Source organism: Ursus americanus, chromosome 23 (genome assembly GCF_024610735.1).
Source record: "Ursus americanus isolate L20-20 chromosome 23, mUrsAme1.1.p, whole genome shotgun sequence".
NCBI classification, from domain to species: domain Eukaryota; kingdom Metazoa; phylum Chordata; class Mammalia; order Carnivora; family Ursidae; genus Ursus; species Ursus americanus.
In genome coordinates this window covers 7,269,022-7,290,311 of record NC_142149.1, presented here as the reverse complement: position 1 = coordinate 7,290,311, position 21,290 = coordinate 7,269,022, and the positions used below count along the sequence as shown (strand labels likewise).

At 56.7% G+C, this 21,290-nt stretch overlaps 1 protein-coding gene across 3 annotated transcripts in view; it reads right to left on the bottom strand.

Annotated features, from left to right (window-relative positions):
- SDK2 (sidekick cell adhesion molecule 2) overlaps positions 1-20,916 on the bottom strand; it is a 258,779-nt gene extending 237,863 nt beyond the window's left edge. The window contains exon 1 of one of the 3 annotated variants that reach the window (XM_087854153.1): positions 19,885-20,916. In XM_087854153.1, coding sequence (XP_087710279.1) covers positions 19,885-19,948 — 64 coding nt within the window. In that variant the 5' untranslated portion in view covers positions 19,949-20,916. The remainder of the gene's footprint in view (positions 1-19,884) is intronic. The other 2 variants (XM_087854152.1, XM_045814625.2) reach the window with 2 other exon arrangements.
- Between the last annotated feature and the right edge of the window lie 374 nt (positions 20,917-21,290).

Below are 21,290 nucleotides of genomic sequence, written 5' to 3'. Positions count from 1 at the left end.
AAATCTTTAGAGAGCTAGAATACAGTATTTTTCTTTAAAATATATAGAGCATATGGAAATCTTGGAACCAAAAAATAAAATATATGATGGGTGCCTGGGTGGCTCAGTTGGTTAAGCAGCTGCCTTCGCCTCAGATCATGATCCCAGGGTCCTGGGATCAAGTCCCATGTTGGGCTTCCTGCTCAGCGGGGAGTCTGCTTCTGCCTCTCCCTCTGCCCCTCCTCCTACTCATGCTGTCTCTCTCAAATAAACAAATAAAATTTTTTAAAAAGATTTTTATTTATTTATTTTTTTGAGAGAAAGAGAGAGAGAGAGAGAAAGAGCACGAGAGGGGGGAGGGTCAGAGGGAGAAGCAGACTCCCCACTTTGCAGGGAGCCCAACGTGGGACTTGATCCTGGGACTCCAGGATCATGACCTGAGCCAAAGGCTGTCACTTAACCGACTGAGCCACCCAGGTGCCCTAAATAAATAAAATCTTAAAAAAATAAAATATATGAAATTTTAAAATGGATGAGCTTGGCAGTGGAATGGAGACAATAGAGGAAACAGTGAACTTGAAAAACAGACCTAGAGAAATTCTTCAATCTGAAGAACAGAAAGAAAAAAGATGGAAAAAACTGAACAGAGCCTCAAGGACACATGGGGCATATCAACACATCTCAGATAAGTGTTACTCAAGACCAAAAGGAGAGAAAAGAGAGAATGGGGCCAAACAAAAATCTCTGAAGAAAGAGTGACGGCTATTTCCCCAGATTTGGTGAAAGGCAAATGTACTGATTTGAGAGGGTCAGTGAACCCCAAGCAGGATAAACACAAAGAAAATAAAACCATGCCTAGACCCAGCATAGTCAAACTTCTGAAAACCAAAGATAAAGGGGACAGAGGATTTCATGTCCCCTTCTCAGCTACACTGGTGTGTGTGTCCCAGAAACGGAACAAGGAGGAGCACCTGGCACAGCCCTGGAGGATCAAGCCACCTGTCCTCTGGGGTCAGCCTCCCACTGCCCACATCCTGTGCTGCTCAGGGGGTGCTGTGCTCCAAATCTCCAAACTTCAGAAAACTCCCAGTTTCATTTCTGCCCAGCCACTGCCAGTCGGTACCTTTCTCTCTGCTAAACAGAGAGGTCAACTACGGGGGAAAAAAGCCTTTTATCGCCGGGATACCCAAAAGTCAGCAATGCACTGGAAAGGGGACCCAGGACCCTCCCTCGTGCCCCCACTGTCTCCATGTGCGTGTTGAGGCTGACTTCCTCAGCCAGAGGCAGAGGGCTCTACTCCTTCCGTGGTTCCCTCTTGACCTGCAGCACGACCCTCTGGATTATAGGAACTGGGGCTGTGTCTATGGCTAGGACAAGTCCTCTTAGCTTAGGGAGGAAAGTAGTAGTTCTCGGTCTTTTTCCTCTTCTTCCCTTGAGTGGACGGAGGCAGAGGGCCTTGTGACAGGTGCCGAGGCTGAAATCCTGCCATTACATCACCTGGCGGCGGAGGGGAGTGACTTGCAAAGGACACCTGGACAAAGCAGGGAGAGGCGATCCTTTCTTCCCCTGCCTCACCCACTCCTCCCATGGGACAAGGGCCCCAGAAGCACCAGCTTCTTCAGGGGACCCCTTAGATCTAGGATGGCCCAAGAGCACGGGCACCACTCTGGCAGGGAGGGTGCTGGCTCTGGCCTGCAGTTTTGGGGACGCTGAACTCCAAAGTCCTCAGCTTGAAATTCAAGGGCCTTGACCACTGATGTGCTTCTCCCTTGTCATTCCCAGGAGAGGCAGCAGGGACCCGACCCTCTACCTCCCTGACCCTGAGCTTGCCTAAGGGTCCCACCTCTAGGCCTTTGCCCTGGCAGTGCCCTCTGCCTGGATCTCTCCTCCTGAGCTGACTCTCCACCTCCCAATTAGCACGCATCTTCACGCTCCCAGTTCAAACGCTCCATCTTCCGCAAAACCCTTCCTGACTCCCTCAGGGGGAAGGCATCTCCTCCCCACTTCATTACTGCTTCCTATTTCATTTTGATTTATTTAACAAACGCTTACGTGCTACCAACTATATGACAGAAGCTCTTCCAAGAGCTTTACAAAAAATAACTTGTGTAATCCTCATAACATCGTCAAGAAGCAAGTACTGCCACCCCCCCCCCAATTTACAGATAGGGAAACTGAGGCTCAGAGAGGTTAGGTTGCTTGCCTACAGCCAAGGAGGCAGTCTGGCCTGAAGGGCCTGCCTCTTATCTGCAACCTGAGTTCTCCACGGCTCTCTCTTGACTAAACTGCTGGAGGCCCCATTAATTCGTTGAGTAGAGGAATAGGGAACCCCAGCCACCTGCCCTGGGCCCAAAGCAGGACAAGGCAGGAAGGAGGGAGGAGGCCTTGCCATCTCCCTGGAGAGTCACAGAGCTTGAGTGGGAAGAGCGAATGAAGAAGTAAGACCACAGACTCACCCACTTCAGTTCCCTCTCTGCTCCGAAAGAGCAGGGATGAGTAGAGAGGGCTTTGCAGAGTCAGCTCCACCACATCCTACCTCCTCCCAGACCCTGATGTTCTTAGCCCCCTCTCGCCTGTGGGTCAGGTGGGGCTGCTCCATGCTCTTCCGTGAAGTTTAATGAATCCATGCTGTGTAGGGATAGCCCTTAAAAAAGTGAGGAGCTCCCACAGGGGAGCTCCCGTACTTGTCCCCTGGAGAATTCTGTTTCATTTATTTAAGGGGGTGATTCCATGCTCTCCTTCTTGTACAGACAGACCATTAACAAAGTAGGGCCTCTGGGTTGTTCTTCCAGGAGGAGGGCTGGGTGGGCCAGCTCAGGCCCCAGACCCTTCCCAGGCCTGTCTGCCGCCGGGGGCTAGGAGGCCATCTGCCCTCTGAGCATAGAGAATGGGGGTTCCAAAGTGACCAGCTTTAGGCAACCAGCAACCTCCCACTTACGCCATGAAAGTGGATGGAACCCATAGCACGTATTTTGGGAGGGCCTCTGTCCTCTTAAGATTGATCTGAGATAGCGTCGGCCGCAAAGGAGCGCCAGTGCCCCAAACTAACATCACCAGGGGATCTCACTGGGGGATTCTGATTTGTCAGCTCTGGGGCAGGGCCCGAGAGTCTGTAGTTCTAACCCACTCGGAGTGGTGGAAGGTCCCCTCAACGCAGAGCTGTATCCAAAAGCCCTGAATGAAGCCGGCTGCACTGTGGGGAAGACACAACCCCAACAGCGGTGGTGGGGATAATGCTGTTAGTAGTCACCAGTGTTTACTGAGCACCTACCATGTGCCAGTTGATCCAGGCCACCACCGACCGAGGAAGGAGCATCTGTCCAGTGTTGCAGAAGGATTTTCCTGATCTCCCTCAAAGAGTCGACAGGGAAAAAGGAAAGTGGACATAGGAGGATTAACATCTTCTGGGCAATACATATGGCTGTCCCATGTTACAGATGGGGGAACTGAGGCTGGGAGAGCTTTGGTAGCTTACTGAGGTCCTACGGCTAGCAAGGAGCAGGGCCAGGATTCTAGCCAACGTGTGCTCTGGCTCTGAAGACCGTGGGATTTTGTACATGACTTCTCTGGGGTAAGCAGATAGAGGCAGCGAGAAGAGTATATACCAGGCAGGACTAGACACGCAGGCCCCTGAGACACGGGGCTGAGTTCCAGAGCCCTCCCCACTGCTCTCCTGCCTGCCCGTGATGATGGAGACAATCTCCCAGACACAGCTGGAGAACTTCACAGGGGAGATTCCGAGCTTGCTCACCATTTTGCCTCACCCTATCTTACCCCCAGGGCCTGAGACAAGGGAGCCCTGGCCTCTTTGGCCCAATGAGAGATTGTGGGGGCCCAGGGAAGACAGCAGGAGGGAAACAGGATCCTAGGTGTCTAGACTCTTGCTATTACAGACCAGGAAACCGAGGCCAGGGTCTCGGCCAGTGGGCAGGGCTGGACTCCGGGGCCAGTGACCCATGCTTAGAGGGTCACACCACCCCGCTCCCCCCGCCCCTGCTTTGACGCTCTGCTGTCACCATCTTGGAATTTTTCATGTGTTAACAAGTGACCCCCCATTTTCATTTTGCACTGGGCCCCACAAATTATGTCACCGTCCTGCCAGTGGGTTAGAGATCGTGCCCAGGCTGGGCCCTGCTTCCGAGCCGCTCCTATGGTGTGGTAACGGGGTGGCGTGCAGCGAGACAGAGCTGTGTACGGGAGGGCAGGCCGGAGCCCGAAGGCCTGGGGCACACACAGAAACTTCCGGAGAGGCAGGACCTTCTGAGGGCCAAGAAAGTAATAGCCCAGAACGGTGCCTGAGGGGCGCCTAGAATAGCTTCCATGTCCTCCCTGTCTGTGGTGACAGACGAACGGGTTGGCCGGGGCTGGGGACGGGAGGAGAGAGGCCAGCTGTCTTTAGGGCCTTGGCCTCTCCAAGGAAACCACCGCCAACAGTGCCCAAACCCTGAGGGCTGGGCGGATGCAGGGTGCTCAGCTGTGCCAGCCTGTCGCAGGGTCCCCATGTAATTAGAGGCCAGCCCTTGTCTTGGCTTTCAGGGTTGGCCAAAGAAGAGAAGAGCCAAGCAGAGTTGATTCAGAAGCTCTGGCCTGGCCCGGAAGTCCCAGCTCAGAGGGGAGGCCTGGTGAGGAAGCAACGCCAGACATTCATTCCTCTGGGGCCACTGTCCCCCAGGAGACAGGTGCTGGCATCAGGCAGAGCTGAGGAAGGAATGTGGAGCCCAGGGCAGGACAGGCAGGCCCAGTCCAGCACGTTCCAGGAAGACAGGGATGGGGGAGGGGAAAGTCCTGGGGGGCGCTGGGGGCACACCCAGGGGTCTGAGCCTGAGCCCCAGAGGCCACTCTGTGGTGGTCCTGGGACTGGGGACAGAAGGGCAGCGTTCAGGGAGGCCCCTTAACCCGTCAGCCTTTCTGTGCCTTGCCCTTCCTGGGCCCAACCGACAAGAGTCACTGGCCAGAGGCCGGGGATCTCCAGGAAATGTCCGTGACACTGGATTTTTTCTGAATCAACTCCACCAGCCTGTTTTGTGGCTGAGGGGACGGTCGAATCCAAACTCATGGGGGTTAAACAAATGCGTTCATAAAGGCAGGACCCTCTGAACGGAGACTGGCAAGGGCTGAGCGCTACGTACACGGTGCTATTAGCCACTCTCTGGATTCCAAATGCACCTTTACATCTCTGGAGTCAGGACGCGTCTTACTGCAGATTAAATGGCAGTATTTTTTCTTTCTTAATAGCACAGAAAATAATGATGTGTCTCGTAATTGAGGTCTTAAGGTCAATCAAACACGGGACGGTGATGACAATGAGCACACACACAGGCCTGCATCTCTACCAGCCACACCCCTCCATTTGAGTGCAGTTCTGGGGTGCTCTTGGGCACCCTGTTCCATGGGAAAAGTCCCGGTTGCTGGATGGGGCAAGCACCTGGGGTCCCCAGGGAAGATGCTGCGGGGGTGGGGATGAATGCAGAGTCATGGGCAGAGCCATGACGGGCTGGCACAGTCTTTGGCCCATGGGCCAGGAGCGTGGTGGTGCCGGGGTTGGGGGTTGGGGGGGCAGGGATCCTGTGACTCACACAGTAATCCTCCAGCCGCCGGGCTCTGTGTTAGGTCTGCTCCCACGTACTACCTCAGATGATCCTCCCAACAGCCCCGTGAGTGTGAGGGAGTTTTGTGTGTATTACGACCCCACTTAACAGAAAAGGAAAATGAGGCTCAGAAAAGTTCAGTAATTTGGCCAAATTCATTTAGCCTAGAAGGGGCTGAGCTAGGCCAAATTAGGGGCCCACTGCGGAAAGGGGGCCAGGCTGTTCTGTTCATCCACAGTTGGAGGGGAAGCAGGAGAAAGAGAGAAGGCTCTTGGACAGGACCTTGGCCTCCCAGCATGGCGTGGTGGTCGAGAAGCCAGGCTCTGGGTCCAGGACTGTTCCCAAGTCCACCACTTATAAGCTATGGAACTCCTGGCAAGCTGCTTGAATTCTCTGGGCTTGCTCCCTAATCCGTACGCAGGGGAAAGTATACTTCCTTCCAGGGTTGTTCAGAGGACCAGATAATCCACGTAAGGCATTTAGAAGGACGACTGGCTCCAGAAAAAGTGTCGGTCCCCGGGAGCTCTTATTACACAAAAGACAATTACACTAATTGTCCAGAGTTAGCAGCGGGCTCCCCCCACCGCACTCATGACCTCGTGTCTGGGGCTAGAAGTTGGGGAAGCAGAGGGGAGCCTAAGTCGAACCTCTTGGGGGTGGGCCCGGGAGCCTGGTGCCTAAACCAGCAATCGGCTGCCCCTGTAAGGAAAGGAGAAGGAGGGGGGGCATGGTGGTGGCCATCTGTGCTGCCTCCCTGAGTCCCAACCCTGCAAAGGGCTATTCAAACACCAACACTCCGGAGCGACCCTGGGGCCTATAGAGGAAAGGTGAGCAGGTGGCCCCTCTTCCAAATCCACAGCCCAGGGGCTGACTCTTGGCCCACCCTCCCTCCCCCAGCAAAGGCCCTGGCTGTTCCGTGGCTGACTCCCAGTACCCCAGCTGCCTGCTCCGTGGCTCATGGCACAGCAGTCCTCTCAGCTGTCAGTTCAGCCGATGTGACCATCCCCATCGCTCCGATGGAGCAGAGAAAGAAGGCTCAGAGAGATCACAGCCCTGCCACTGGCTTGCTCTCAATTCAGGTGAAAACCAAAGAGCCACCAAATGCAGCAGGATGGAGCCTGTGAAGGGGGCATGACATCCCGAGCTCCCAAGCTCTGTGGCTTGGGACACCTCACTTGGCTCTCTTGGCCCCATGTCCTCCTCTACAAAAAAATGAGGAGCCCTTTATAATCTGACCTTAGTGGTTCTCTGAGTTCCCCTATGGCTGTAGCTCACCAACCCAGCGCTGAGGAGGCGTATGGGAGGAAGACCACAAACCCTAAATGCATGTGCCCATCCCCAATGCGGACAGGCGGGAGAGTCACTGTGCTTTTGTCGGCTGCTCCCCTGTCGAAGCTTCGCACAGCTTCTACGAGAGGGATGATGCCCCTGAATGGAAGCACCCTTAGGGCTGGGGCCACGTGTGAGGAGGCCACTGGAGAATGTGGCCGAGCACAGTCCGACCTCAGTGGTCAGCCACCACTAAGGTGTGAGCTTGCTGCCCGTGAGCCAGCTTACCAACAGAAAAGGACGAAAATGGAGGTTCTAGTCAGTGCACTGGGTCAAGAAGAAAGAAAACAAACAGATCCAGGTTGGAAAAGAAGTTACACTGTCTGCATTCAGAGAAAACCCAGTCATCTATGCAGAAAATCCAACGGAGTCTACAAGAAAGTTACTAGAACGAATCCTTCAGTCGGACCAAGTCACAGAGTGCAAGATCAACACGTCCTAGTCAGCTGCCTTTCTCTGTCCTGGAGACAAACAGCTGCGAGTTGAAATAAAAAATAACATTTACAATCGCATCAAAACCAGGAAATACTCCAGGATACATCTGACGAACCATGTACAAAACCTGTACTCTGAAACCCACAAAACGCTGCTGAGAGACAGCAAAGAGCTACAGAGCAGAGTGAAAATCCCATATTCACGGCCGGAAGGCTCGACGTGGTCAGGCAGGCAACGCTCTCACGTGGATCTGTTTCAACCATGCGATCCCAATCAGAAATCGCAGCGGGTTTTCTGGGGAAAAATCTGATTCTAAAATGCACAGGGAAATATAAGCTAATTCTAAAGACAGATCAGCTGATTCAAAAATTCACCTGGAGCCATCCAGGATCTAGAATAACCAAAACAATACTAAAAAAGAAGGAAGGCAGAGAATGGACACTTCTGGGTTTTGAGACTTACCCTAAAGCGATAGTAAGCACGATCGGCATAGAGATAAACAGAGAAACCAGAATACAGTGTCCAGAAATAGAGCCGCAGGTCTACGGGTGACTGATTTTCAACAAAGGGGCAGAGATAACTCGGTGCTGAATGAAAAGTTCTCAAAAAATGATGCTAGAACAAACAGATACACATTTTTTGGCGGGGGGGAGCTCTCTACCAGGCACAGAGGGATTGCTAAGAGCTGAGGGAAACTTTGGGTGGTGATGCAGCTGTCGTTATCTTGATTTTGGTATAATTTTACAAAAGGATCCAGTTATATACTTTTTATATATGTACAGTTTATTACGTCAAAACAAAAACAAAGCCTCCGGGGTCCCCCAAGGAAGATAGGGGCTCCTCCTACCCTGCAAGACCTAGGCTTCAAGGTCACCTCCTCTGGGGCCGCATTCTCAGGTCACCCCACTGGCCCCCAGATCACCTGGTTGCACCTGCATTTAGCGCCTTTCACACTGTGCGTATTAGCGGCCACATGCTTGATGCCTCCGGTGCCTCCCTTGACTGTGAAGAGGCAGAGCAGGGACCTGCCGCGGCCTTCACTGGATCCCAGGCACTGTGCCTGGCGCGCAGTAGGTGCTTAGAAAATGCTTGATGAGCAGATTGAGGTTCGGGGCTTTTGGTATCCACAGACACAGTAGGGTTACTCTGAAGCTTCGAGCAAAAGCTGCTTCAGCCACTGGTAATTTCACTGTCCGCCCTTCCTTTCCCGGGAAGGAGACCCCTGGGATGTCTTTTTGTTGCTGTTTTCTTTTAAGGAAAGACGTTGAGAGCAGCTTCTGGTGGTGAGGAAGGAAGAAAGGAAGAAGCGGTGGTCGCACACCTCTCGTGTGCGAGGCCGTGCAGGAGGCTGACCACGGCCCTCTGCGGTGGAAGCAGGGAGAGCCCACCAGAGCAGCATAGCCACCACCACAGCACCCCGACTTCTCCTCCAACCTCTAGGCTAGACCTCCTCAAAGTGTGGCCCCCGGACTCCCGGCCCCACCCCAGAGCCGCCCCATCAGAAGCTCTGGGGGTGCAGCCCAGGAATCTGCATTCTGGCAAGCCCTCCAGGGGACTGAATGTGGGGTCTAGTGTGAGCCCCACTGCTCTGGACCACCCTCTCACATCCACTGCAAGGCAGGCTACACCTGAGCTCCCAGAATGTGCTCTTGGGGTCCCAGCTGCAAGGGCACCCCTCAAGCATCTGGCCTTCCCTCAATCCTCAGGTGCCCCAAGGCCCGGCCTTAAACGGGGCCACCGCTTTCCCCCATCTGTGTGTCCACATCTCGGAGGCACATCTTTGCTTCAGCTCTGACACTGAGCCTGGGTTCAGGGGAGCTGAGGCTCCCTGAGCTCTTCCCCAGCAGACGTGCTAGTGTAGCTGGAGTTGGGGGCCTGCTCCCTGCACCCTGAGGCTGGACATTCCAAGTTCCTGGACAGACAATAAGGCCTAACATTCCAGGCGAGGTGGCAGACGAGGCGCGCTGACAATGGGCCCTGTGTTTCTCCCCACGCCTTCCTGAGGGTGCTCTCGACCCGGGCTCCACGGAAGGCTGAGCCATCAAAAGCACAGAGGTCCACCCAACTGGCCCTGCTTGCCTCTGCCCCGGGCCCAGGCTGAGGCTGGGGCCCCTATCACACCCACCTCACTCCCTGGGGCCTAACAATGGTCCTTTTGCCTGAAGCTTTCCAGCACCTTCTAGGTTCTTCATCCACCAAAGCCTTCGGAGAAAGGGGTTAAATGCCAACACCTGTCTTCTTCCCACTCATGCCCAGGCTTCTGTCTTCCTGGGGCCAGGGACAGCAAGCAGTGGACAGAGCTCTCCAGCCACCCAGAGCCACAGCCAGAAGCATCTCCCCTCGCTTCGGCCTGGCTGATTTCTGTTCATTAGTGCAATCATATCAACACTGACAGCAGCGTATTTATTACTGCCCTGATGACAACCATTTTTCACCCAGTGAGGCACAGCCCCGTAATGAGCTTGGGGCAGAGCTAATGAGGAACTCCCCCCGACCCTCCTTGGCAGCTCCAGGCCTCACAACAGCCTGTCCCCAACCCGCCCCCCGCCTCCATTCACTCTGCCAGGCCAGGGAGAAGGGGCTCCAAGTGGGAAGGTCAAGGGCCACTGGGCAGAGCCAGCCAGAGCTGTGTGAAGCCAAAAGCAGGCTGCCCATGGGCAGGAGACTTCGAGGTTGACTGAGCAAGAAGGACTGAGTGCTGGGCACGGTCTCAGAGCAGCAACGCTGCCCCCGTTCTAGGTGTCTGAGTGCCTGAGCCAGGGCAGCGGGACACATGAGCGGCGATGGGGATGGCGGGCCGCCCAATGGAGCCTGGGAGTGCACGGATGCTTTCAGCTTCCAGAAGCCCAAGAGCCTCTAGAGAGATCTCAAGGGAGTGACCAAAACGGAGGGGGAACATTTAGTCAGTGCCCTGCCCCACAGTGCTGCTGATGGGCTCGGTGGCTGGTGATGAAAAGGGGGGCAGAGGGGGGACAGTCCAGGGAGAGGCCGGGAGACGGGCCCCTGAAAACTCCAACCACCCAAGCAACAGGGTCACCGACGGAGGGGCTGACAGCCTTACACTCCACCGATACCCTTGAAGGCATGGCCACAGACCACTCACGGCGGGTGGTTATGGTGGCCCAGGTTCAATGATGTTTGGGGCACAATTGCTTTAGGAAGTACATATGTCTATGAAACAATATAGAAAAGTTTAAACACAAATGGTTGAAATATGTAAAGCATCTTGGAATCGTACAGATGATGTGACCCAAGAGAACATCTCATTCAAGTTTTTCAAAACCAAGTTTTGACATAGATCCCAGGAGGTCCAGGAAGCCGTGGGGCAGATACACCACCTTCCCAGCAGCACCAACTGCCTTTAAAATACCCTTTGTGTGTTAAAACAGAATTCAGACAGACTATGGAATGGAATGCAAATTTTCATATATTTAAAATGGAACATATAAAGGAGGAAAAGGTCACACGGCTAGTGGGCAGCGTCAGGCCCGCGGCCAGCTCCCCCAGGGCCCATGTCCATCTTCCTCCACCATCGATGTCCATCACTCTACAGCTGGGAAACCGTGCGTTTATGGCACCGAGTTTCCCAGTGAGGACATGGAAGCCCAAAGGGACCCAGTGAGGATTGGTCTCAGCTTCCGAGACCCGCACAGCATCACGCCTGTTACCTTGCCCCTGACGTTACAATTACCCCCGGTGCCCTTCTTCAAAGGGTTAAGTTCATTAATTGGGAACAATAATTTATGTCTAATGCCTCTAACCTTGCTGATGAAGGTTATTATCTAAATTCAAGGAGTTTATAATTAAAGAAATCAGTCACACACACATGAAAAGAGAATTCAGAACCAACAAGGCCAAAGTGCCAAACGAGACATCTAGACCGTCGGCATCCTGAGAGCCGAGAGGCATTTGGGAGGATGTGTTCTAGCCGTCAGATCTTGGGGGAGAACAGGGGTGCGGAGCGGGGGAGAGAGGGGGAGGGTGCTGAGGGGTTCGGGGTGCTGAGGGGTTCGGGGTGCTGAGGATAGCTGAGCACATGGAGGGCTGTGGGGGGGGTCTGGGGAGGGGAGATTGGGGCTGTGTGTAGGGCCAGACTGTGGGGGGCTTGGCGCAGATCCCACAACAGTGGCAAAGCTACGGGGGCGAAGGTCTATCCGTAGGGGCTAACGTGACAGGACTCAGCATTTAGACCCTATCACTAAGACCCCGTGGAAGAGCAGACGGGGTATCCAGGGAGGGGTCTGACCTCCCTTACAGAGGAGAGGCCGCTGCAGGCTGCGCCCTGAGCCCTACCCCGTTTGTCCCCCCAAGTTGGGACCCAGTTTGTGGTCCAACCAAGCAGTATGGTGAGCCGTTCCTGACCAGACCATAGGCAGCAGCCTGGAAGGCAGCTGACCCACATTCATTGCCACTTTCTTACACATCAAGTGACATTGGCAAGTGAGTATTTCCGAACTTCAGTGCAAACAACATTAATAATGTGAATGCTTTCTGACCAAACCCCTTCCAAGATTGGGATGAGGCGCCTAACGAGTTGTCTGTGAAAGCTACACCCAGAAATTTGAGGTTTTATGAAAGGATCCAATCAAAACATTCACCTTAAGGCCTGACCAGCTAAGAACAGCTTAATATGTGGATTCTCCGTGGTGTGCTTGCATTTTCAGTTGGAGCCAAAGACGTCTTAACCGAATAAATAAACCCCTGAGAGCAGACGTTTTGACACCACCAGCAGGTCTGTGAGAGCTAAAGACGGCAGAGGCACTCGGGGGCACAGCACGTGCCAAATCGCAGGCCCAAAGCTGACCCTGCGTCCCCAACGCCATGACGGTAATGACGACAATGACAAGCATTGAATACACTGAATACCAAGCGATTAGCAGATCTTATTAAACCCTGCCACGACGCCATGACGTAAGGACTCCCGTTCTCCCCACTTTGCAGATGAAGAAAACAAGGCACAGACAGGCGATGTAAGTAACTCACCCAAGGTCACCCGGACAGTCAAGGACACGTAGGATTTGCACCCAGGGAGTCATCCACGTTTCGGGCTCTCAGGGCTGCTGTCCCGCGGGGGCCCTCTGACGGCACATTCTGGACTGGCTCTCATGGCCCAAAGCTGGCAGCCGAGCGCCTGTCGCAGACTCGTGATGGACGCCCATGTTGCGGTTGACAACCCACGCGTCCAGGAGTCCAGCCACATTTCTGGCCATTCCTCAGGTTCTGGGCCACACAAGTGCCTCGCCTGCCAGCACCTTTACGGGACCAGGTGTCCTGGTAGCAGGGTTGGGAGTGGGGGGTTCTAGGGTCCTGGCTGCAGCAGGCCCTTGAGACTCACTCGTGCCTGCCCCAAAAGCTGAACTCCCTCAGTGGGCCACATGATGGCAAATACTATTTCCTCCCCTTAGGATTATCCTATCATCAAAATTTCATTACTCCTCTGGGTCACTAACAGCTTCCTGCATGGCATCAAACTTTACTCGCCTCTTCCCCGCCCCATTCAGTTTAAAAGACTCTTGTGTGGCCTGGTCACTGGCATCTAGTCATGAATGCCCAAGTGACCTTAAGGAGACTCGTCAAACATCTCTAGGTTCCCCGGGGAAGGGCGGGGGATGGCAGGGAAAGGAGGAGAAGCACAGAAGAGGACCGGGTTCCCATCCTAACCTCTCATATTCTGCCAACTTGAGGTCCAGTGAGGACACGGTCAGGGTGGAGGCAAGAGCCAGGGGGATCAGGAGGAGGAAGAGGAGGAAGACTTCTGAGGGCTATTTTCAAGCTCTACCACGTCCCCGGGCCAGCCCTGGTCTTCCGACAGCCCAACGGGATGGGCATCTCACCAGCAAATGGTCGTTCCTCCCAGGGAAGGTACCAGTGAAGGATGCCATGGAGGCCAGCGCAGCCAGAGTGAGTGGAAAGGTGACAGGCATTGGGGTCACAGAGCCCGAGGTTCAAATCCTGACTTCCTAGTTCTAAGGCCTTGGGCAGGCAGTCCCTGTGAGCCTCAGTTTACCTGCATGTTGGGGTCGAGGGAGGGCGGAGGCAGGGAATGGTTACACTGTACCTAACACTGTCTGACACACAGAATTGCACACCAAATGTGAGTGTGCCTCCTCTCTGGTGACCCTAGGATGGGGAGAAAAGACCAGATCATTCAAACCGGGGAAGAAACAAAGTGGAAAAGGAAGATGTGGGTGGATTATAAAGATACCTGGGTCAGGGGGTGGGGAAGGATCTGAAAACTCCGTGCAACCGGAGATCCTCTCTTGAGACCATCTGGAGGGGCCACCACAGAGGCACAGCTAGTCACATCAGCTTGCTGAGTGCCTGTGATAGGCCAGGCTCCACGTGAGCACTCTGCCTGCTCGTCCCCTGCCCTCCCCGCCAGGAATCGGGCGCTGGGAATGTAACCCCAAAGTGGCCCAGGGACATGGTAGAGTTTGAAAGTGACAGAGCTTGAACCCGGGTCACCCCAATGCCAAGGCACCCACCGAGACACTAGACGCTACTCAACAGCTTAAGGAAAACCCCCAGAAAGCAGAGAAAGTAACCGCCCAGAGCCGGGCTAACTCGGGAATGCTTTAGGGATGGCCCCGTCTGGTGTAAAGTAATTCTCTGTATGAAATGCACTTCTAGAGACCGCAGAGTCCTCTCTGCGGTTATGAAGGAATGCTGGACATCACCAGTGAGCCTCGACATGCCAGTCTCTTTTTCCAGCACACGGAAGCCTGGGCCTCCCAGCCCCCCTGCCACTGGGCAGGACCACGTGATCAGCTCTGACCAATGGGCTGCAAGGGGAAGTGATGGAGGCCACAGCATTTAATTGTTGGTGGAAGTCTTCCTCCCTCTCCTATGTATATCGAGTGAGGCCTCCGTGCACAATGGGCCTTACTCCCCAAACCCCCTACCTGTCTTCCCAATTTCATAAAGGTTCAGGGCAGGCAGCAGTGACTGAATAAGGACCGAAGGGTCACCCTAGCCAGAGGCCAGACTTCCAGAAGCCACTTCACCTGTAGGGCCAGAGACAGGGGAGTGAAGGGGAGTCTCAGCAGGTGGGCTCTGGGCTCGAGAACAAGACCCCATTCTAAGTAAGCCTGGGCTGGCATCTCTGCAGGACAGGGCTCCCACCCTTGGGGTGCTTAGCTCGCACAAGGAGGGCTCCACAACAGGGGGCTGATGGGATGTATGGAGGAGCCCATCAGAGAGGGTAACTGGTCAAAGAGGAAGCTGGAGGAGTAGGGAGAGGCCAGAAGACAAACAGCTTTATTCCTTGGCTATGTGTTCATTCACTAATTCTTCATTGCCCTTTCCCATTCCTCGAGCTCCTTCTCTATGCTAGGCTCTGCCCTAGCGACTGGGGATACAGCAGTGAATAAAATCAAGCCCCTGCCCCCGTGAGAGAGACCAACGGTAAACAAGTAAGTCACTATATGTCAGGTGAAGCTGAGTGCCATGGAAAAGGCAAAGTGGGGGGGGGGGGTTCATGCTTGGAGATGCCATGTTTTCATGGGTTTAGGGTCAGATTAGGGACATCAGGGGAAAGTGCTGAAGGAAACAAGGAGTGGGCCTTGCAGACAGCTGGGAGGACTGGGTGTGGCCACAGGGATGGCAGGGCCTTCAGGTGCCAGGTGGGAAGCCAGAGAGCGACAGGGCAGCTCTGGGAACAGGGAGGTGGCCTGTGCAGTGGACAGGGTGGGTGGAGACGTTGGAGAGGAGGGGGGAGGCAGGAGGTGTGGGTTAAGATATCCTCCCAGCCTCGCAGCCAACGCATTAGAAGCACTTAACAGTCATTGAGAGAAGTTTGAAGTGATTAAGATCATCTCCTTTAATGTCCAAAAAAAAAAAAAAAAAACCCTACACAGTAGACATAGGGATTTTTAGCCGATTCCACATTCCACAGATGAGAAGAGTCTCAGCTCAGGGTCACTCAGTGGTGGAGGCAGAGGCCCAGAGCCCCCCACCAGGTCCCTGCCAACACCCGTGGGAGAGGGGCCCCCACAGGGCTCCCAGGGCTGAGAGAGGGGCTTTCTGGAGCAGACACCTGGGTGGGGAGTCCGATGAGACCAGCTGTGCAGCGCCCTCCGCAGCCCCCACCAGGACCCTGAGCAGCCCCAGATGACCCCTTGCTGGACACTGACACTGCTCAGTGGCCCTGCCTTCTGCCCAGCATGTGGACAGCAGAGGGGGCGGCCACAAGGAGCAACCGGGAGGCCTCAGCAACCGGCTTGTTTTCTTTTCCATTACAGGCAGTGGGGCTGCTGCCGGCAGTCACTCCTGGCCCATTTGTTGCTATTGGCATCCCAAGGCCCCGAATTATGATGACTAATTCCCACCGTTTTAGGCAGCTCGAGGGCCCTCTGTGGCAGTGTGCTCCGAGGGGAGCCGGGGTGGAAATCCCGCAGGCAGCACTGTAACACCCAACATCAATCCCAGCTCAGGCTCCTGACTCCCCGAGGGGCAGGAAGTCCGAAGGATTGGGGAGGAGGTGTTCCAGCCAATCAGAGGACTTCTTCAACCACAGCCAAATCCCAGGAAAATCAGCCACAGAGAGACTAACAACCAGCTTGTTTTGTAAGTAGTGAGTCCTCCATCACCAGGGGTATACAAGCAGACACCGGACGACCACTTGTTCCAGGTTTATGCGCAGAGGACAACACTAGATGACTTTTTGTCTTTCTTTCAAGTCTGATGCACTGAATCATTCTAGTCCTCAGGACAGAGAACAAGTTCATTCCCTTACTGTTTAACTTACAGCCCGACTGCGTCCTGTGGTACAAAGTCAAATGCATACCAATATGCAGTTTAACACATCATTTTAAAGTCGGCCATTCAGGCACTGTTTAAACAGAGAACTGCTGTAAAGGATTTGGCCTTTTTCCCAGCCGCCCTTCCCTGATGGAACAAGGTTGCTGGCCCCTACTCTGGCCTTCCAGTAGAGGACATAAGGGAGAGAGCGGTCGATAACTATTTGCCGAACAAATGCATGAGAGGGAGGATTTCTGAGGCAGGTGTCAGGCTGCCAGCACGATTTGGCCTCTGGGTAGGGGTCCCGAATTTTCTCTTCCCATGCAGGGGCCATATCCCGCAGCCAGGAGAAACACCAAACTGTGTCACCCATCTGGCCAGAGCCAGAATGTTCCAGACTCCCCAGCTGAAGCTAAGGGGCACACAGGGTGAGGGAGAGAGGGGTGCAGGGTAGAGAGCTACGGAAGGGAGGAGGGATGCCCCCTGGCCCCTCATGTGTAGGGCTTTGACACATACCAGCTGAGCCCCAGGCAAGAACGACACTCGGCCTTGTGGTAATTAGCAAGAGGCCCTGATCAATAAGTTATTTTTTGCTGTCAGTAATTAATAATTACAGCTTAGCCACACCATGTAATTAAACTTTCATCCCGTTCCCTCGCGTGCTGTTTGGCTTTTATTGTGATTAGCTCCCAGCACTAAACTTTCTCCCTTTGGAGCCTTCAGGAGCCTCCAAAGCTGGGCTTCTCCACACTGCCTGCCCCACTCTGCTCACAACACTCCCTTCTGTCCCTCCCCCCAGGCACCGTTCTCTCCAAAGAACCTTCTGGACCAGCTGGCTGGGCTGCTACTGCCCTCCTTCCAGCCCCTGGGCCTCCTCGGGATGTCCACCAGCAATTAATTTTCATGGCACCTGAAAAATCTTTTGAGAAGCTGGCTAAAATGCAGACATCCAGGCTCACCCAGACGTTTCCAGGCAGAGTACCTGGGAGTGGAGCCCAGCACATCGGGAGGGCCACGGCAGACAGAGCGATGCAGCCTCGGAAGTAGGAAGTAAAAGAAGCATCTTGGATGAGGAAAAGGCATGCAAGGCCTTTTTGGTGGGTGGCCAGGGCTATTCCTCATGGTCCTCCGGCTTACGGTGTAAAAACAATCATCATCGTCATCATAAAAACGATTACCCTTTATTAAGCACTTTCTAAGTGCCAGGCACTTGCTGAGGGTTCTCCCAAATACCTGGAATTGCCTTTTCTACAACATCACTGCACTTACTTTAGGAAATGCATGTGAATTTCAGGCAAAATGGTCAAACAGTGGCTTTCAGTATAAACAGATGATGTTGCCCGGGTCCAGCAGCTGAAAACACCAGCCAAAGTCTAGACAAAATCCAGCGGTGGCCAAGGTGAGGTCTGTCCCACGGAGGAACGCCACCTGGTCCCTCACTCTGTGTCATGACTGGAGAACGGGGCTCATGGGCTCAGAAGGGACAAACAGTGCCAGTGGCTTCAACTACCCCAGAGGCTGAAGGGCATGGACTCAAACTCAGAAGCTAAGGAAACACTTCACCCTCTAACCCCAAAGCAGACAGGAAAGGACCCCCGAGCCCTCTGCGGCCTGTCCCTGACCCCCACCCAGCCCCCTACATACAACACAGCACTGCCCTCAAGTCCGGGCAAGACCAAGTTCCCACAATCCCCTGCACGGTTTGCCGCCAGGAGACAAATGGAGAATACCCATGGCCGCTGGAAAACACTCTCTCGGAGCCAGAGAACACAAACGGAGCAGCAGGGGACCTGGGCAGCCTCATTCAGAAAGGCAGCAAACAAGAGAACCAGAGAGGGAGGGAATCAATCAGAGACCTTCAGCGATGATGACAGGGTGAGCCCCTCCAGCACGAGGACAGAGAAAGGAGGGAGCCGAACCTAAGTTCAGCTGGGCTGTTATGTCTTGGCCTCAGGCGGATGGGACGGTGTTGGCTCAGACATGGAAGAGGCTTGATGACCCAGAAGGAAGGAACTTCTGGTGCTCTGGGGACTCCTTATGGGCCTGGGCCTGCATGGGCAAGAATGAGTAAGCCACCTGCCCCGGGGAAATCATGCCACTGCCAGAGTCCATACAGAAATTAAGTCAGATGCCTCCAGACAGGGGCTGACACCCCCAGAGCCCCACGGGCATCTCAGAGCAAATCTGTGAAGTGCCCCAGGGCAGGCTACGCCCCGTTCCTATTCTGTCTGCCTCAAGGTCCTCTTAGGACCCTTAGAAGAAGGGCCCACCGCAAGCAAACATACTCCAGCTGCGGATGATCCTGCTCCCAAGGGTTGTAAATAAGGGCCCAGAACTCACCTGGTCCCTGACTCTGCCCCCAGATCACCCGGCAGCCTTGGGCAAGTCATTTAATGCCTCTGGACCTCAGTTTTCCTATCTGTTAAATGGCTGCTAGAGTAAGCCGACCTCTAAGGTCCGTGCCTGCTGGAAGATTTTATGATGATCATAAAACTAATAATAACTTTTATTACCTTACATTTACAGGGCCCCTTACAAAATTTCTAAGTGCTTTTAACGTAAATCACCTTGTAAAATCCTCCCCTCAACCCTGTGAGTGAGAGCCGATTATTCTCATCTCTTTGATCTTGGCTCTCTGGACTGCCTGACGCTGGGCGCAGCGGGGTCCCTCCACCCTCCCCTCCCCGCCGCTCGGAGACCCCAGAGCTGGGGTGGGGCCAGTTCGAGATGCAGCCGCCGCATTCCGGCGGCCCGGTGCGTCCAGGCATGCTCTCGAGCCTGGAAAGGGGAGGCCAAGCCCCGCGAGTCCTGAAGCCCGGTCCAGGATTCGTCTCCCTCCGCCCCCAGCAGGCGCCGCTCGGACACCACTGGCACCACTGTCTGGATCTGCGAACCCCAAAGGCGAGGAAGCGCCGGTGCAGCCGCCCTCCCCCGCTGGGACCTGCCCGAGGACTGGGGGCGGGGGTGTCTGGGCATCCGCCCTCTGGAGGGGGGAGCGCGGATCACGCCTCCTCATCCCTCCTAACGCTCCCACCCCCAAAGCAGCCCTTCTCCACCGCGAGGCTGCTCCAGGCAGCTACAGGTCAGAGACAGGAGCGGCCGGTGGAGCGGGAGGCGAAGACAGGGTGCTGCGTGTGTCTGGGGGCGGGAGGGGCGACGCCTCAGACCCTCCCCGCGCACCACCCCGCGCTGGGTCCCGAGTTGCGCGCGCGACATGGGCTCGCGGCCCCTCTCCGCCGAGCACCCCCAGCCCCGGCGGCGGCCAGGCGGCCAGGCACGGGCTCCCGTACGTGGCCAGGCCCGGCAACTGCCCTCCCGGGGCGACCAACCCGGCTCCCCGCGCCCGACTCGAGCTCCTGCCGGCCGCCTTCCCGCTCCGCTCCCTCGGCCCGGGGCGGCCAGCGCCTGCCCGGCAGGGCCTGGCCCTTTCCGGGGACACCGGGCGAGGACTCGAGCCCGGCTTGAGGAGCTCGGGGCGGCGGGCGCTGAGCCCGGCAGCGAACGGCGCGCCCTCCCACGCCGGCCCGAGGGCACCCAGGGCGGCTGGGGGTCGCTGCCCCTCACCTCACCCCGGACGACGCCTCCCAACACGGACCCCCCCCCGCCTTCCCTCCTCAGGAAACCACAAGTCTCAGAAAAACGGCCCCACCCCCCAAAAGAGAGCCCCCCAAACTCGAAGAAGGGGGATGTCTTAAAACTCCCTGGAGAGGGCTCTGCCCAGGCTAAACCCGGTGTCCCGGAGGCCACCGGGGGCCAGCGAGTGTCCCCTCCTTCAGCCCCCTCCCCAACCCCACGTGGGGGTGGACCTCCTTACCTTGGGCTCCGGTCGCACGGATCCGGTGCAGGGCCAGCAGAGTCCACATCAGCAGCCCCCACATGGTGACCAGCCTTGGGAGGGGTGTCCTCCGCACTGTTTTATAATCCGGGGGGGGTGGTCCTGGGACCCCGCGGCTTCGTCCCGAGAGACTGTCCACGCGGCTCCGGCCGGGGCCGGTATATGCCCGGGAGGGGCAACGCTAGCGACCCCAACCTTCCTTCTCGTCAGCTGTCCAAGTCCGACCCGGCGGCGCGCCCGGAAGGCGAAGGGAGAGCAAAGAGAAGGAGGAAAAGCCCGCTCTCGGATTCGGGGCTCCTCCCTCCCCTAGCACCCGAACTCCGACTTCTCCCAGGCGGGGCGGCCTCCGCAATCCGGCCGGGTCGCGGGCCGGGCTCCGGAATAAACCGGCAACTTCAGGAAACTTCCTCCCGTGGCCACGTTGCCCGCCCCCCGCCCCCTCCCCGCCCCCTGGTTGGGTTCTCCGGGCGGACGCAATCACCGCCGTTCCAGGCGTCGGGCCCCCGGGGTCAGGCGGGAAGCGAGCGCGGCGGTAGACGCGGGTGCGGGTCTTCTTTCAGGGGCGCGGGCTTCGGGGGGCGCGGTTAGCATAGCGGTCCGAATCTCCCTGGAGCTGAAGTTTTCTTCTCTAACTTTGCAGGCGGCATCTGGCGGGGCCGAGCCGCCCCTCTCGGCTCCACCGCCGTGGCGCCCAATCCGGGGACGCTCGGTCTCTCCAGGCGGCGCCGGACCCGGGCGCGCCCTCGGCTCCGCGCCCAGCGGGCTAGCAAACTTTGCGGGTCCCGCGGCCCGGCGCGCACCTCCGCGCGCCCATGTCCGCGCCGGCTGCGGGGCGGCGGGGACGGCTGCTGGGCTCGGCGGCCCGGGCTGTCGCCGGCGTCCGGGCACGGAGCCTCCTGCCGGCCGTGGATGGAGCCCGGCGGCGCTGCCGTCCGCCGCGCCCTGGCCGGAGCTCTCGGCGAGACGCGCGGAGAGCCCGGCGGGCAGCCCCGGCTCCGGGTGCGCGGCGCCTCCTCGGACGCCCGGCGCTCGCCGGCCGCCCGGGCCCGAGGAGCAGCGGCCGCCGCGCCCGCCCCGGCGCCTGGGCCGCGCCGCCGCCGCCGCCCGCCTCCGCAGCCGCCGCCGCTCGCCGAGCCCGCCGCCCTCCGCTTCCCGGGCTCGGCGTCCAGAGAGCCGCTCCTGCCTGCGCCGAGCCGGAGCTGCGGGGGCCGCGTGAGCCGGGGACGAGCGCGGCGGAGGCGGAGACGCGGAGAGGGGGGCCGAGCGCTACCCCGTGGCCGCGACTGGAGACAGCCTGCGCGCGGGGAGGGGTGGGGGGCGGCGACGGCGGTGGCGGCGGCGGCGGCGGCCCCGAGCCAGGCCCGGGAGCGAGCCCCGCAGGAGCA